We start from the raw sequence: 14,829 nt of genomic DNA, 5'->3' as shown, positions 1-14,829 counted from the left end.
TAAATCTACATAGGTTTGTGGTGGATTTTCAACCACCACCATTGCACTGTTCAAATGCTAGAACCAAAGACCTGATGCCTTAGGATAAAATTGAAGGTATGAAGCCATCCTAGGATCCTGAAAACAGACCTAGAGACAATGTTTCACTATCTACAGCAGAGTTATAGCTTGTTTATTAAAATAACAATGTTTTCTTAAAGATGTTATAAAAATCAATGCTATGTGATTAAACAAGCAAACAAAAAAAAGAGAACAAAAACAAAACCCAGCTATAAATGGAAAAGTAGAAATAAAGGTCACTTGTGTCACCAGAGGTCATGGAATTCATTTGAATTTAAAATATATAAAGACAGAATTTTTGCTACGGAGAACCTTAACAGGTGCTACTTCTCATTGTATACACCAATCTTACTAGCCAATATTTAAAAACAGAATGTAATAAAGGTATTTTGAAAAGCCATATGGAAACTCACTACTGTAGAGGCTTAGACAGACAGACATATAAAAGGAATTTAGTAGTTACCATACAATACAGGAGAGAATACACCAACTAGACATCATATACTACCAATTAAAAATTCCCATATTAGAACTTGGTTATACCTTTTTGAGTCATTGGACAAAGGGGTCCTTCAAACCCTCTACCTCTACTAAACATCACGGGCTATTGCCAATATTATTGGATACTTTCTACAACTTGAAGGTAAGACTCCACTACTGAAGACACCACATACTTATGCCATTAAACACGGAGAAATCAAGCTGGTACCCAACTAGAATCTTCACCCTTACTGAATAATGTTTACAGTGCAAAGTGCTATCCATGCTACCAGAAGAGACAACATCATCAGTGTCACCCAGCTATAAACTCTCTGAGCTACAACAGCAATCTGCCTGCATATACACTGGTGTAAATGTTATGAGAGTAGCCAACCACTTGCTGACTAGATTTAAGAATATGAGATGGAGCCCATATCTGACACTGATAAAGTGGCCAAGAAAACCTACTACTGGCTAAAGGAATTTAGCAAGTAAATGACTCCTACTGACATACTGCTTGCTATACACATACATGAGTACTTTGCTCAATCCACATCAGAAAAGCTTTTGCTTGATGTATATGGGAATGAAAGCAGAGACCCACAACTGGACAATATGCAGAGGGAGAGACTCTGGAGACTCAGTCCTAAATGGCATGTTTTCATCAACCCTCTGCCCCACCCACCCCACCCCTACCCCACCCCCCAAAAAACTGTGGGAGCTATTCAGAAAAGGAGGTAGAAAGGTTGTAAGGACCAGAAGTGATGGGTGCCTCTAAGGAAACAATGGCTTTCAGACACAACAGGATTGATGTACATATGAGCTCACTGAGACTGTGACAGCATGTAAGAGGCCTGCATAGGTCCAAGACAGATAGGATCCCAGCACTGAAACCGAGGAGTAGACACAGGCTCCAACACCCAACTAAGAAGCTCTGTCCAACTGATACTTGGTAGGAAAGGGAAAAATCCACTTTCTCTAAAGGAGTGACAATGGGTCACTATACTCAGGCTCAGGAGTAGTCAGCCATCACAAAATGGACTCTATGTTGTTTTGTGTGTGCATGCCTGCATGCGTGTATGCATGCTTACATATGTGAGTACATGTGTGTTTGTGCGTGCACACATGTGGGCTGTTTTGTTTTGAGAAAGAACATGATGGAGCCAGGGAGGTTCTAGAAGAATAAAAATATGATCAGAGTATATTGTATGAAAAAAATTAAACTAAAAATATTAAAGTCGTTATCTAATTACTTCTTTTTAACCAGTTTCCTTCCACTGTAGCTCAAGACTTGCCTCACACTTTCTGTGTTGGTGAGAGGACCCTGAACTTGTACATGCTAGGAAAGTCCCCTAACATTGATCTACAGTCCCAGGTCCCCTTACCTAATTTTTGTATCTTTAAATTTGAGATAGTCTCACTAAGCTATCTAAACTTGCCCTGACTTCCTCCTATAGTCCCAGAAGACCTCAGACTTGTTCCTTTCCTGCCTTGATCTTCTGAGTAGCAGGATCACAGGCCTGCACCACTGGCTTTTATATCCAATGCCCCACTAGCTGTCATCCAAGCATGTCACTGACCCTCTGGTGATACAGTTGCCTTTTCACATGGCAAAGGTTGTAGAACATACAATACAGGGAAAGTGATTTTCCCTCCAGCACTAGCAGTGATCCTGTGTCACGTGCAAAAGAGAAAGAAACTCTTCATCAATTAAAAACACTGTTATAATGGCAGAACACGGAACTGCCCTTGATAGATGGATCTTTTCAGAAGATCAAATAAACAGCTGAGCTACTGACTGCTCTTTCTGATTGGTTCAATAATGTAAACAACTAAAGATTTTAGTTCTCAGGCCACAGAGTTGGCTCTGCAGTTAAGAGCACCTGTTGTTCTTACACACTACCCAGGTTCAATTCCTATCACCTAGATGGCAGCTTGCAACCCTCTAAAAGAACTCTCATCCCAAGGGATAGGATATTCTCTTCTGACCTCCATAGGCACCAGGCATATATGTTGTACATATATCCATGCAGACAAAACATTAATATACATAAAATAATAAATCAATCCCCCAAAAACATCCTACCTCTCAGGTTTTAGGCCTCATGACAGACATAAGAGGACCATTTGTATAGAATACTTGTGTGAATATCCATCTTTATTGTGTCTAAACTATCCTTATACTCTGTACAAAATCATCTAGAAACTACTATTTTGGTTGGGAAGGTAACATTAGTGGCTTACAAAGAGCTCAATTACCTGGTTTTAAGGTCACTCCTTTGAGGCACATGTTCTGAAAAGCCAGTTTCTAAAGAAAAGCTACCTGAACATTACAAGGGATCAGCCCCATTAAACAACTGCTGCTCATACGAAAGCTCATTATTTTCCCACATGCATGACCTGTAACCTCAAGAGAAGAAAAGGCTTGAAAAATTGAGATACCACTCAGTTTTGAAGTGACTACAAAGTATGTATGTATATGCTATATATAGATTCATAGACAGTTCATGGAGGGCTCAGACACCAAAGACAGACAAGAAATTCCATTAGTGCAATTTAGTCTTGTTTGTTTTGTTGTCCTTCTATGGGTTTTGTTTGTTTTTTGTTTTTGAGACAGGTCTTATTTTGTAGCCCACGGCAATGGCAGTTCTGCTTCAGCCTCCCAAGTGCTGGGTCTCGCTCTGTAGCCAATGGCAACTCCACTGCTTTAACCTTCCAAGTACAAATCACTACCCCTGGTTCTGCCTTTGCTCTATTTCTGTTTGTTGTTGTTATTCTTTGTTTGTTTTCTTTTCATTGTGTCGGGTGTTGGCACGAACCTGAGATTGCAAGTGCCTATGGAGCTGTGGGATCCCAGGCAGGTATGAGCCACCCAGTGGGAGCGAAATCAAATCTAAGAGGTAAGCTCCCTTCACCTCCAAGTTATTTCTCCAGAGCCTGCCTTTGGTTTTAAACCACTGAACTGGAGCCAGGTCCCTGAAGTTAGCAGAGGCAAAGCACTGCTCTCCTTATGCAAGTGTTTCTCCAGAAGGGAGAGTATAAGCACTGTAGCACTAGATGCTGGTAAAGAAGACAATGCCAGTCAAGAAAGAGTGGGTCTGCCTCCCCTCCTACAAGGCATTTAAACTGTGACCTGGAGGAAAATGAATGCATGCAATCTCAGTAGCCTTGGAAGCTAAAACAGGATCTCACGGTGCTGTAACTAATGTATCCGTGTTGCTGGGATAAGCTCATTTTGACTAAAAGACTCGTAAGCAATTTCAGAGATAATGATTCTTGCATTTCTCGAGTGTAACCTTCAACAGTAAATAAAAGTAAATTAAAACATCAGGTAAGGTGGCTGGAGAGTTGGCTCAGCAGTTAAGAGCACTGACTCTTCTAGAAAACCTGGGTCCAACTCCCAGCACCCACGTGGCAGCTCACAGTTGTCTATAACTTCAAGATCTGAGACCCTCATACATATATACATGTAGGCAAAATACTAATGCACATAAAATAAGAATAAATAATTTTAAAAGACAAAACAAAAGCTCATTAGGCTAAAGTAAATATTATGAAGGAAGTCCATAGGCTAGACAGAAGTGGAAGAAGTAAATTCCAATAGAGTAACATTGTCCCCTAAAGTAACAGTGGCCATTAGAGTGGCCAGTGATGAGGTACATCCCAGAAATAAATTCATTTGATCCTCAAACAATGAACTCTGTTAAGGTCACCATCCCATTTGTAGAATGAAGAAGAGGGAGTGAATGACAGTCGGGATTCAAACCCCAGCAGCCTGATGCTGGAGCTCTGCTAAGCTAGCCCTGCAGACTCTCCTGCTGGGTGCCACTGATGCACAAGGGGAGGAAATGATTGCAAGAGATGCAGGAGAGCATTATACGGCATATGGAAAGATGAGTACGAACACAACAGGGAAGCAAACATTGAGCTAAACAACTCCACCAGCCTGCTTTGTTTCTAAGTTAAACAAAAACTATGAAATTGTTTGCTTCAGATGGAGGTATTTTGATCATATTTTACACTTCTGTTAAATGTACCTATTACATGTGTGCCATGGCACATGTGTTGGTCAGAGCACAACTTTCAGGAGTTGGTTCTCCTTCTGCTATGTTAGTTCCAGGGATCAAACTCAGGTAACCACTTTCTCTAGCACTGACATTTACTATTAAATCACCTCAGACACCTCTAAAGACAACACGCCACCAGCATTGCCAGGATTCACACCACCAGCATTGCTAGGATTAGAATGAGGTTTTTATCTGTGAGAACCCAAGATTCAAATAAAAGGTCTAGATGAAAAATAAACCGAATCATAGATACAAGCAATGCTCAAGGTCTCTGGAGATGGTAATGAAATTCTTGTTTTCCAGTGTACTGTTTCCATCACCCTCTTCCCCACCCTTCTTTTCCAAAGCAGCTCGCCTGCACAGGGTGCAACATTCACCTAAGACCTCTTCCAAAAGCTGGCTATCAGGACATGTGGATTTGGTAGCACCCACATGAGGTTAGTGTGGTAAATTCAAGCAGCAAGGAAAGGCGACAGAATGCAATGCTGGTGAGCCATACCTAGCTCCTTCTGAATGATGTCAGGGATTCCTGAAATAGTCTTTCTCCTTTTGACTTTCTTCGGTCGTCTTACCAGAGTGTCTGTGTAAATTAGAGACCGCCGAAGGCTGGCCTGACGATCAAAATTCTCCCCTAATGTAGAATAGTAGAACAAGCAAAGCAATGTTATCGTCAAGCAAGCCAACACCACGCACACGCGTCCTTCCAGAAGCTTGTAAAATGGTAAGAAAGTATTAATAATGAGGTTAGACAGTTCACATGAATGATGGAGCCTTGAAGGGCAAAAGAAGAAGAAAAGCACATTATCATCAGAAGGCTGTTTCCAGCGTCTGCTGCGTGTCCTTCAAGTGAAGGCACTCTCCGCTCACTTCTGAATGTTAATAACACACCACAAAATGATTCTTTGTCACTTGAGAACGAATCACCTGGCAAGTGACTGCTTCATAAAGCGCTGTGATCACAAAGATTAATCTTTGTATCAGTGTGTATTAATGGCAATAGGGAGGCTGTATTCATCTGGTCACCCCACAGAGACTAGTACCATGCTAGTATAATGGCAAGTCAAATGTTGGTCAAGGAGACTAATATTTGGATGGGGTGTGAAATCATTATAGCAGTGTTTCTCAACCTGTGGGCTATGACCTTTTGGGGGTTGGTTGAATGACACTTTCATGGAGGCTGCATATCAGATATTAACACTATGACTCATAACGGTAGAAAAATAACAGTTATGATGAAGCAATTGAATAATTTTATGGTTAGAGGTTACCATCACATGAGGCATGTCAAGGACTGTGACATTAGTAAGGTTGAGAACCATTGCATTATAGTATGAGAGGCAATTTTAATGGAAACCAAACCCTTATAATGATAAAGTACTTTCATCACAATGAGAGGCAGCAACACTGCTGTTGTCAAAGCCAAACTCTTCCTTTCTTGTTCATAACATTTTTAAGGAGCTAGGACTTGGACCAGGGTCTCACACACAGTGGACAAGTGCGCTATCAATGAGCTACATCCCTACTTCCTATCAGCATCTTTTAAAGTGAATCTTATTTCAGACAATGGGACCCCAAGTACCACATCCACAGAGTTTTCCCAGAGTTCAAGCAGATTAGCACATTATGAGAAACTAGAAAATAATACTGTCCCTAATAGAATCAGTTACAGACTGGTCTGTTCTGAACATTTTGATTAAAGGAAGTTTTGCATTATTTAGCCTTTTTACATAGTTACTATCTTAAAAATGAGATTTAAACCATGTATTCACATACTTCTATCTTCATCTTAAGCATGAGAAATGTACAAAATTGTCATTCTTGTTCAGTAATGCTATCAGAGCTTCAAAGTGGCTATGTGGTAGGTGTATGCACAAAGTGGCTATGTGGTAGGTGTATGCACAAAGTGGCTATGTGGTAGGTGTATGCACAAAGTGGCTATGTGGTAGGTGTATGCACAAAGTGGCTATGTGGTAGGTGTATGCACAAAGTGGCTATGTGGTAGATGTATGCACAAAGTGGCTATGTGGTAGGTGTATGCACAAAGTGGCTATGTGGTAGGTGTATGCACAAAGTGGCTATGTGGTAGGTGAATGCACAGGAATGACATGTGGACCTGGTCTCATTAAAACACATACCATCCACTGAGGAGTGATCTAATAAATGCTTGTAAATTCGAAAATCTTTGCAATTTTGCTCGGAATGGGAAAAAAATGGAAGGAATTCAGAGCAATGGTACCTGCTGAAATGTCAGGACTTAAAAACGGAAGTTGTTCAGTGTTTTATTAGTTTTCTGCAGCAGAAAAAAAAAAGATACTCTTTCTAAGGAGGTATTAAAATGGGCAAAAGTATTCACATTGTGACCTTAAAAGGCCATTTCACAGTTCATTAAGTAGAGGCTGACTTCTGCACCCTGGCAACCTCCATAGCACTCACCTAGTGTCCAGTGCCATGTAATTAAGAGATAATTATCAGTTCAATTGAATTGCTCCCTTTCCTACACGGCGTCAGTTTGCAAATGCTTTCTGAATGTGTTAATCCATACATTTATCTTTTAGGTAGAAGACCTGATCCACGTGGCAGATGATGGGATATAGTCACATGTTCTTTTTATTTAAGACATTTCCCCTCCTTAACCTTTAGAACATACCAAGTCTCTACAAGACTGTAACTAAAGGGATTAAATCCCCTTTCAGGCCAGTGGCGCACTGTGTTTCTCTGTTCTGTATCCCTAGGCCTGGGAGGCTCTTCTCTGGACTTGAAGCCTTGTACATACTGGCATTTGTTTTCCAAAGCCTTACTAAAAAGTCAAGAGGGTCCTAAGCACCAGATTAATAAGCATGTAACTATTTCCTACAAGGAATGGCATTTGTATCTAAAGAAATCTGGAATTTTAGAAAGATATCATTTAAAGAGCAGGAGGCTGAGGAAGAACCTGCGCAGGTCCAACCACACAAAGTGAAAGCTTTAAACTATGGCTTCTTTGGACCAGACTAGAGAAATGCATACTTTAAAAGCGCTTGTCTATGTGAACACACAGATCCAGAAAACAGACCGATATGTACGTAACTGTCAAGTAAGCACTGACATTCTGCGGAAATGCTAACAACTCAATGAAAAACAGATTGTGTTTTCTAGGACTCAGGCTGCCCACTGCATCACTGTTAGCATTCATTCACCTTGTGCGAGCAGCATTCAAAAGCCTCCTTTGATATCTACGAAATCCAATCTACTTAGCTGCCATACAGGTAAGAATGGAAACTCAGAGAAACAACTCGGTGGTCCATCTGGAAGGATGTGCTTCCCTACAAACACTTCTTTATGCTTGAAAACTCTATTTTTCCTAGCCCCATTTCAAGGCGGGACCTTTGACTCCAATCCCTTTAATGGTTGTCATATTTCATGGCAAAAATGCTTAGTTTATAATATTATGTTGAGGCTTTTAATCCTATATAATTAATGACTTCTCATCTAATTATCTTGTAGAAAATATAAGCCTTTTAATCCTATATAATTAATGACTTCTCATCTAATTATCTTGTAGAAAATATAAGCACACCGATGGTTAATGAAACAGGCAGTAACAATCACACTGTTCCACAGCAGAGCTACTTAAAAACAGAAAACTTTAAAGAGATGAGCTGGGTGAAAGGAAGGTGCATTCATGGAGATCAGCAATGCTACTTACAAAACAAACAAACAAACAAACAAACAAAAATGTTAAAATATCATGTTGTTTCTTTAAGGCTTAAGTTTGTAAAAATGTAAGAAGTATACATGGGGTTGAAAATAATTCATGACTTATTAATCAAGTTTCCATGGAAATTCTAAACATAACTTCCAAATATACTTTAAGATATTTTTTAAATACATCATACCTAAATGTTATTAGCCCTTGCAAAGTTTAAGGGTACCATGGCAACAAGCCTTCTAACAGCAATATCCTCAGAAGATAGAAGGATGCTATGGGGTTTTATCCTAATTGTTAATGAAAACTGCTTCCTTTTGGTCAGCCCAATTTAAGGACATTGGGACCAGGCTGTGTGTAGACTTGTCTATATGACACTCATCACGTATTTCTATGTAATACACCATACTTGTATAGATGGTGGATGCTACGTGCGTGTGTGTGTGTGTGTGTGTGTGTGTGTGTGTGTGTGCGCACCATCTTTTACACGACTGGCTGAACCACAGCGTTCTCTGACAGAACATTTGTTGTCGGTCTCCTTATCTAACAAATAACAGGTGTTTTTCATGCACACACATATGTAGCTGGGGTGTTTTCTCCATCAAACAAAGGACAGGAGGCCAGATACATAAAGAAAGTGCTCACAACATAGAACAAACAAAGCTACCAGTGCTCTCCCAAGAACATCCTGACTCTGTCCACACCACAAAGCATACCAGTTATGTTAATAGGAACCACATCAGCCTGGACCGTCTGGGCTTGCTGCCGTGTCTTCTCTTCTGGTGTTGGCAGTGGCAGGGACTTGGTCCAGTTTGTCTGAGTATGAAGGCCGGAGAAGTCATCTGAGGTTGGCGTTTTAGGTCTCCTGATACTGATAAATCTTTCTTCTTCAGATGAAGAGAGAGAACACTGCAGAGAGAGGGAGGAGTGGGGGAATTTAGCAGGAAAAGTTACAAATATGGTTTATTTAAAAATTAGACTAATTTATAGCAAGCTCAAGAATGGCTCCTTTTAAGAACAGAGCAACAACCTTCTCTTGCACACGACCTTCCACATACATGATTCACCTTTCTGCTGTCTGGAAAATGTCAATACGCTGACCCACAGGGCCTTTGCATCCTTCCAGTTTTCTTAGCTGAGCCGTGGTTAGAAAGCATATGGACTTAGACGAACATTAGAAGCCTGGAGAAAAGTCATAGCTAAGCCCACCAGTTTCTATTTGTATTAAAATTCAGCTTCCCTCAAAGTAATTTCTAGCTTCAATCTTATTTCCTCAGGCTTTGACCTCAAGGAATGGTTTGAAATGGCAGAGTCATTTCACTATTTAACTATTTGTGTGCTTCTAAAACCATCTATATGGATTACAAAAAATATCAGTGTGAAATTGTTAAGTTTTAAGAGGCTGACTAATGTGGTGCTCTGGGCATTATCAGAATTCCATGATGATATCTAACTGCGCCTTCTTTCATATAGATCGGCATCCTCACTAAGGAGCCCTTCTTCAATGCTCCTCTCCTGCATCACCTGATGATGTGTAATCGAGAAAACTGTGTTGGCAAACATTTTATGCAAGACTTTACAAGAGCTTGTGGGCAGCCAGTTCTGTAATGAGGATGACCCAAGAACTCAAAATAAATGCACCGTGCTTAAGAACAAGAGCAAAATCAAAAGAACAACAAAAGAGTGGCTGGTTCTTACGAGGAGATAGCTGCTTAAGATATATAATAAATGTCAAAGGACCAACCAAGTTTATAGAGTTTGAACTTAATTACCACCATGGAAATAGGGTGTTTAAGGAGAATCTTATTGAAGAATAAAGGGTAGTGAACCTTCCCAAGGCAGATACCTGTGTAAGCAGCACCCAGATCAACTCAACCTCTTTTAGCCAACCCCCCCACCCCCAACTGCTACAGAGCTTCGTTTCATGCTATTTGACAGAGGAACTCATACTATCAGCTCTTTCTCATGATTTCTTTGCATTTGTGGAGATTTGTCTAGCTTTCAATGGTATGTCTGGATGCCTTCTGGCATGTAAGGAAAGTTTCTAAGGGGACACAAATGAAATAGAAATACAGAAGGACATTACTACATCATCTCAGACACAAGATCGCTGCTACCACTGTCTACTGCCTTGAAACAAACTTCCTGCAAAATACCCATCCCTTTAACTAGTTGACTGACACAAATCTGAAAAACAGCAAAGGGACATACTCAACACTCCAAAGTCCCAGTCTCCCCTGAAACATTTTCTTTTTTTTACTTTGTTAGGAAGAGGTTGTATTGCTTATCTTCTGCACCTAGAGGTACTTACTCTTAAGTCGTAATGAATGTGCATGGTCATGACTACTAAACAGAATGCATGACAGACACAGAAATGTGATTTTAGAAAAACAAAGCCCATGGACTAGCAAGCACCATTTTATTGCAAAAGGACAATAACGAGTCTGGGCCAGAGCACTGAGCAGATCTTGGGTGGCAGCTCTGTCCCCAACCTCCAAGAACCCAGAGGAAGCAGGGATCCCAGGCGCTCGAACTCAGGCAGTATCTTAGGTAAGCAGACAGCAGGGCCCGCCCTAAACAGGGAGTAACTGGGAACCAAAAGGACCCAGGAAGTCACTCCCGGCCCGGAACACTGGTTCCTTCCAGTCTGGGCCAGAGCACTGAGCAGATCTTGGGTGGCAGCTCTGTCCCCAACCTCCAAGAACCCAGAGGAAGCAGGGATCCCAGGCGCTCTAACTTGGACAGTGTCTTAGAAACTAGTTCCCAGATCTGAGGCCTGGATCAGACCTCTGCCAGGTCTGCTGTTGTGTGGACCCCGGATTCCACCTGAGACATACTGGAAGGTCCACTCAATCCAGAGCCACAGAGGAACAAATGAACTCAGAGCTTCAGACAACATATCCTGAGATATTCTAGAGGAGACACTGCACCCAGAACAGCAGACACCTAGCTGGACTACTACCTTGGAGGCACCATATCCTGAGGCATCCTAGAGGTACCACTATAATCAGTACAGCTGGAAAAGATCACAGAGACATCTGGACCCTAGGAGATCAGACACAAGCTAGATAACTAGAAAGACAGGCTTCAGTCAGAGACAGCAAATACAGGCAGCACCAGAGTTAACCAGATGGCAAAAGGCAAGAGCAAGAACATAAGCAACAGAAACCAAAGTTACATGGCATCATCAGAACCCAGCTCGCCCATCAGAGCAAGCCCTGAACACCCCACCACACCAGAAAAGCAGGAATCAGAATTAAAATCACTTCTCATGATGATGATAGAAGGCTTTAAGAAAGACATAAATAACACTCTCAAAGAACTTAAGGAGAGCACTGGTAGACAGATAGAAACCCTTAAAGAGGAAACACAAAAATCCCTTAAGGAATTGCAAGAAAATGCAACCAAACGGGAAAAGGAATTAAACAGAACCATGCAGGATCTAAAAATGGAAGTAGAAACAATAAAGAAATCACAAAGGGACAATACCCTGGAGATAGAAAACCTAAAAAAAAGATCAGGTGTCATAGACACAAGTATCACCAACAGAATACAAGAGATGGAAGAGAGAATCTCATGTGCAGAAGATACCATGGAAAACATTGACACAACTGTCAAAGAAAATGCAAAATACAAAAAGCTACTAACCCAAAATATACAAGAAATCCAAGACACAATGAGAAGGCCAAACCTAAGGATAATAGGTATAGATGAGGTGGAAGACTCCCAACTAAAAGTACCAGTAAATATCCTCAACAAAATTATAGAGGAAAACTTCCCTAACCTAAAGAAAGAGATGTCCATAAATATACAAGAAGCTTACAGAACTCCAAATAGTTTAGACCAGAAAAGAAATACTTCCCGCCATATAATAGTCAAAACATCAAATGTACAAAACAAAGAAGAAATACTAAAAGCAGTAAGGAAAAAAGGCAAAGTAACGTATAAAGGCAGACCTATAAGAATTACAACAGACTTCTCACCAGAGACCATAAAAGCCAGAAGATCCTGGACTGATATCATACAGACCCTAAGAGAACACAAATGCCAGCCCAGACTACTATACCCAGCAAAACTGTCAATCATTATTGATGGAGAAATCAAAATATTCCATGACAAATCCAAATTTACACAGTATCTCAACACAAATCCAGCACTTTAAAGAATAATTGATGGAAAACTCCAACACAAGGAGGGAAACTATAACCTAGAAAAAGCAAGAAAGTAATCTTCCAAAAACCCCAAAAGAAGATAGTTACACAAACATATCTCCACGGATGTTAGCCCAAAAGCTTGGATTAGTGAAGACTCAACCCACAGACCACATGAAGCTCATGAAGAAGGAAGACCAAGAGGGGATGCCTCAGTTCTACTTAGAACGAGAAACAAAAATGCTCAAGGGAGCAAATAGGGAAACAAAACATGGAACAGAAACTGAAGAAGGGGCCATCAGGAGACCATTCCACCTGGGTATTCACCCCATGTACAGTCACCTAATCTAAACACTGTTGTGGATGGCTGGAAGTGCATAATGTGAGGAACATGATATAGCTGTCTCCTTAGAGGTCAGCCAAAGACTAACACACTCAGAGGACAATGTTCACAATTAACCACTGATATGATCAGGGGTTTCCCAATGGAGAACTTAGTGAGAGGACTGAAGGAGCAGAAAGGGTTATTGACCCCAGGTGGAAAGCAACAATACCAAACAACCAGAGCCCCCCAGGGTCTAAACCACCAGCCTGGGAACACATAGGGAGAGACCCAAGACTCCAGAGGTATATGTAGGGGAGGATGGCCTTGTCGGACATAGGTGGGAGAGGAGTTTCTTGGTCCCATAAAAAAAAAAAAAAATGAACACACGGGGGGGGGGGAATGATGTAAGGGTGGGGAGGGGATAGTGAGGTGGGGTAGGTGCGGTCACTGCCTCATAGAAGCATGAGGAGGGGGATGGGATAGGAGGTTTCTGGGTGGTGGGAGGAAGTAGGCTAAGAGGATAAAATCTGAAATGTAAATACTACAACCAATTTTAAGAAGGGGGGGAAGTCTTCAGAACCAACATCTTTAAAAAAAAAAATGTCAGCCCCCTGGGGGTGGGAAATTTTTTTTTTCTTGATACTAAAACTTGTTCTGAGAATTGTATATTGCAGAATACACAGCCTTGGTGTATCTACTCATCAAGCATACTGAGCAGACCTGCCCAAACCTCTGATGTCCTGGAATTCCATCTGGATTCAGTGAAGACACAGCATCAGAGGCTTATCAACTTACTCTTCCCCCCACTCCTCTTCCAATATCTCAACACCCTTAATCAGCTTGAAGAAGTTAAAGAAGAGTCAGCGCCCCTATTCCCTGAGCTTGGGGACTAATGTGGTTAATAATGGTCTGTCTTTCTAGGGACAAGTAGTGGTTTTGTTGGAACAGGGGGGATTAGCTAGGACTTATTGCATAGCCATAACCTATTGGTAGAAATCTGTATAATTATTATCAAGATAAAGTTATAATTTCTTAAATGGTACAAAATTTACTTTGATCTCAAATTTAAGGTTTTCATTGGTACGAGCCTCTTATTAATATAAAAATGAGATGAATATTGATACTCTCATGGGCATTGTGCCTGTATAACACATTTAGGAATACAATGCGTAGACCCAACCCTTTTTTAACCTTTTTAACTGATTTGGGACGCTTAACCTATGAGTCAAGGGACTATAGCAAATTCATATTTTTGAGTTTATTGTTAGGGTGTTTCCCATATTTTATTTAGAAATAGCTGAGAGGAGTGAACAGACAACAGTCCAGGTTACCTTACATGGATAGTTGGTTTTCAAAACATCAGAAGTCCATAGAACTGACGCTACAAATATTTATATATTAATGTTCATATTGATTAGAGACCTGTCTGCTCCTGACAGCTTCCTGTCGTGGATTCTAAGAAGAAATTGAGCATCCTTGGAGTTACTCCAGTTGTGTGGTAACAGCCACTAGGCAAGAATTGCCTCTCTCCATCTACAGACAAATTACTGTCCAGAAAAGGACACACATGCAGAATAGTTGACTGATTATATCTGCCTAGACAGAGTAATCAGTCCTTAATAATCCTGCATCACCAAGGTCTGTCAGATGATTCTGGGCCAGAAGGCTGAAGATTTGATGCTCCAACGTTCGGTAGTATAGGGGCTTTTCAGGTGTTCAGAGGTCTCTATAAATTGGCTAAGTTTTAGAAGCTATGCTTTGTGCTTCCCACAATTATAGTTAACTCAGTCATTCTGGATTTCTGATGGGGTTGAAAACTTACAGCTATTTACCATAAGAGAAAAGATTTGACTGGATGGTCGTCAGCTGACATTAATCCTAAAGCCAGGTTCAGAACTAAATGTTTTAGTTAGGATAAATGACAGAGGTGCTGGTTAGTCAACAAAAGGATGGACGGGGTATTAGGACTATCTTGTACCTCACTGGTACAAATTGGCATAATTATGCTCTAATTGTATTTTGAGAGAAAAGTTTCATTTTAACAGGAAGGGTGATGTGTAG

The 14,829-nt window shown here is 40.8% G+C and overlaps 1 protein-coding gene and 1 long non-coding RNA gene across 10 annotated transcripts in view; one reads left to right on the top strand and one right to left on the bottom strand.

The window, feature by feature from the left end:
• The window catches only part of LOC143440190 (uncharacterized), a 52,953-nt gene extending 43,024 nt beyond the window's left edge, over positions 1-9,929 (top strand). The window contains exons 3-4 of the long non-coding RNA XR_013108033.1: positions 7,729-7,852; positions 9,766-9,929. This is a non-coding gene — a long non-coding RNA (uncharacterized LOC143440190). The remainder of the gene's footprint in view (positions 1-7,728; positions 7,853-9,765) is intronic.
• Nhsl1 (NHS like 1) overlaps positions 1-14,829 on the bottom strand; it is a 230,844-nt gene that overhangs the window by 14,192 nt on the left and 201,823 nt on the right. For 6 of the 9 annotated variants that reach the window (XM_076926937.1, XM_076926938.1, XM_076926939.1 and 3 more), the window contains exons 4-5: positions 9,009-9,201; positions 5,107-5,238 (exon numbers count right to left, since the gene is read on the bottom strand). In XM_076926937.1, coding sequence (XP_076783052.1) covers positions 5,107-5,238; positions 9,009-9,201 — 325 coding nt within the window. The remainder of the gene's footprint in view (positions 1-5,106; positions 5,239-9,008; positions 9,202-14,829) is intronic. The other 3 variants (XM_076926941.1, XM_076926942.1, XM_076926945.1) reach the window with 1 other exon arrangement.

This window comes from Arvicanthis niloticus, chromosome 28, assembly GCF_011762505.2.
Source record: "Arvicanthis niloticus isolate mArvNil1 chromosome 28, mArvNil1.pat.X, whole genome shotgun sequence".
Taxonomy (NCBI): domain Eukaryota; kingdom Metazoa; phylum Chordata; class Mammalia; order Rodentia; family Muridae; genus Arvicanthis; species Arvicanthis niloticus.
The sequence above is the reverse complement of the archived record's forward strand: the minus strand, read 5'-3'. Positions and strand labels throughout refer to the sequence as shown.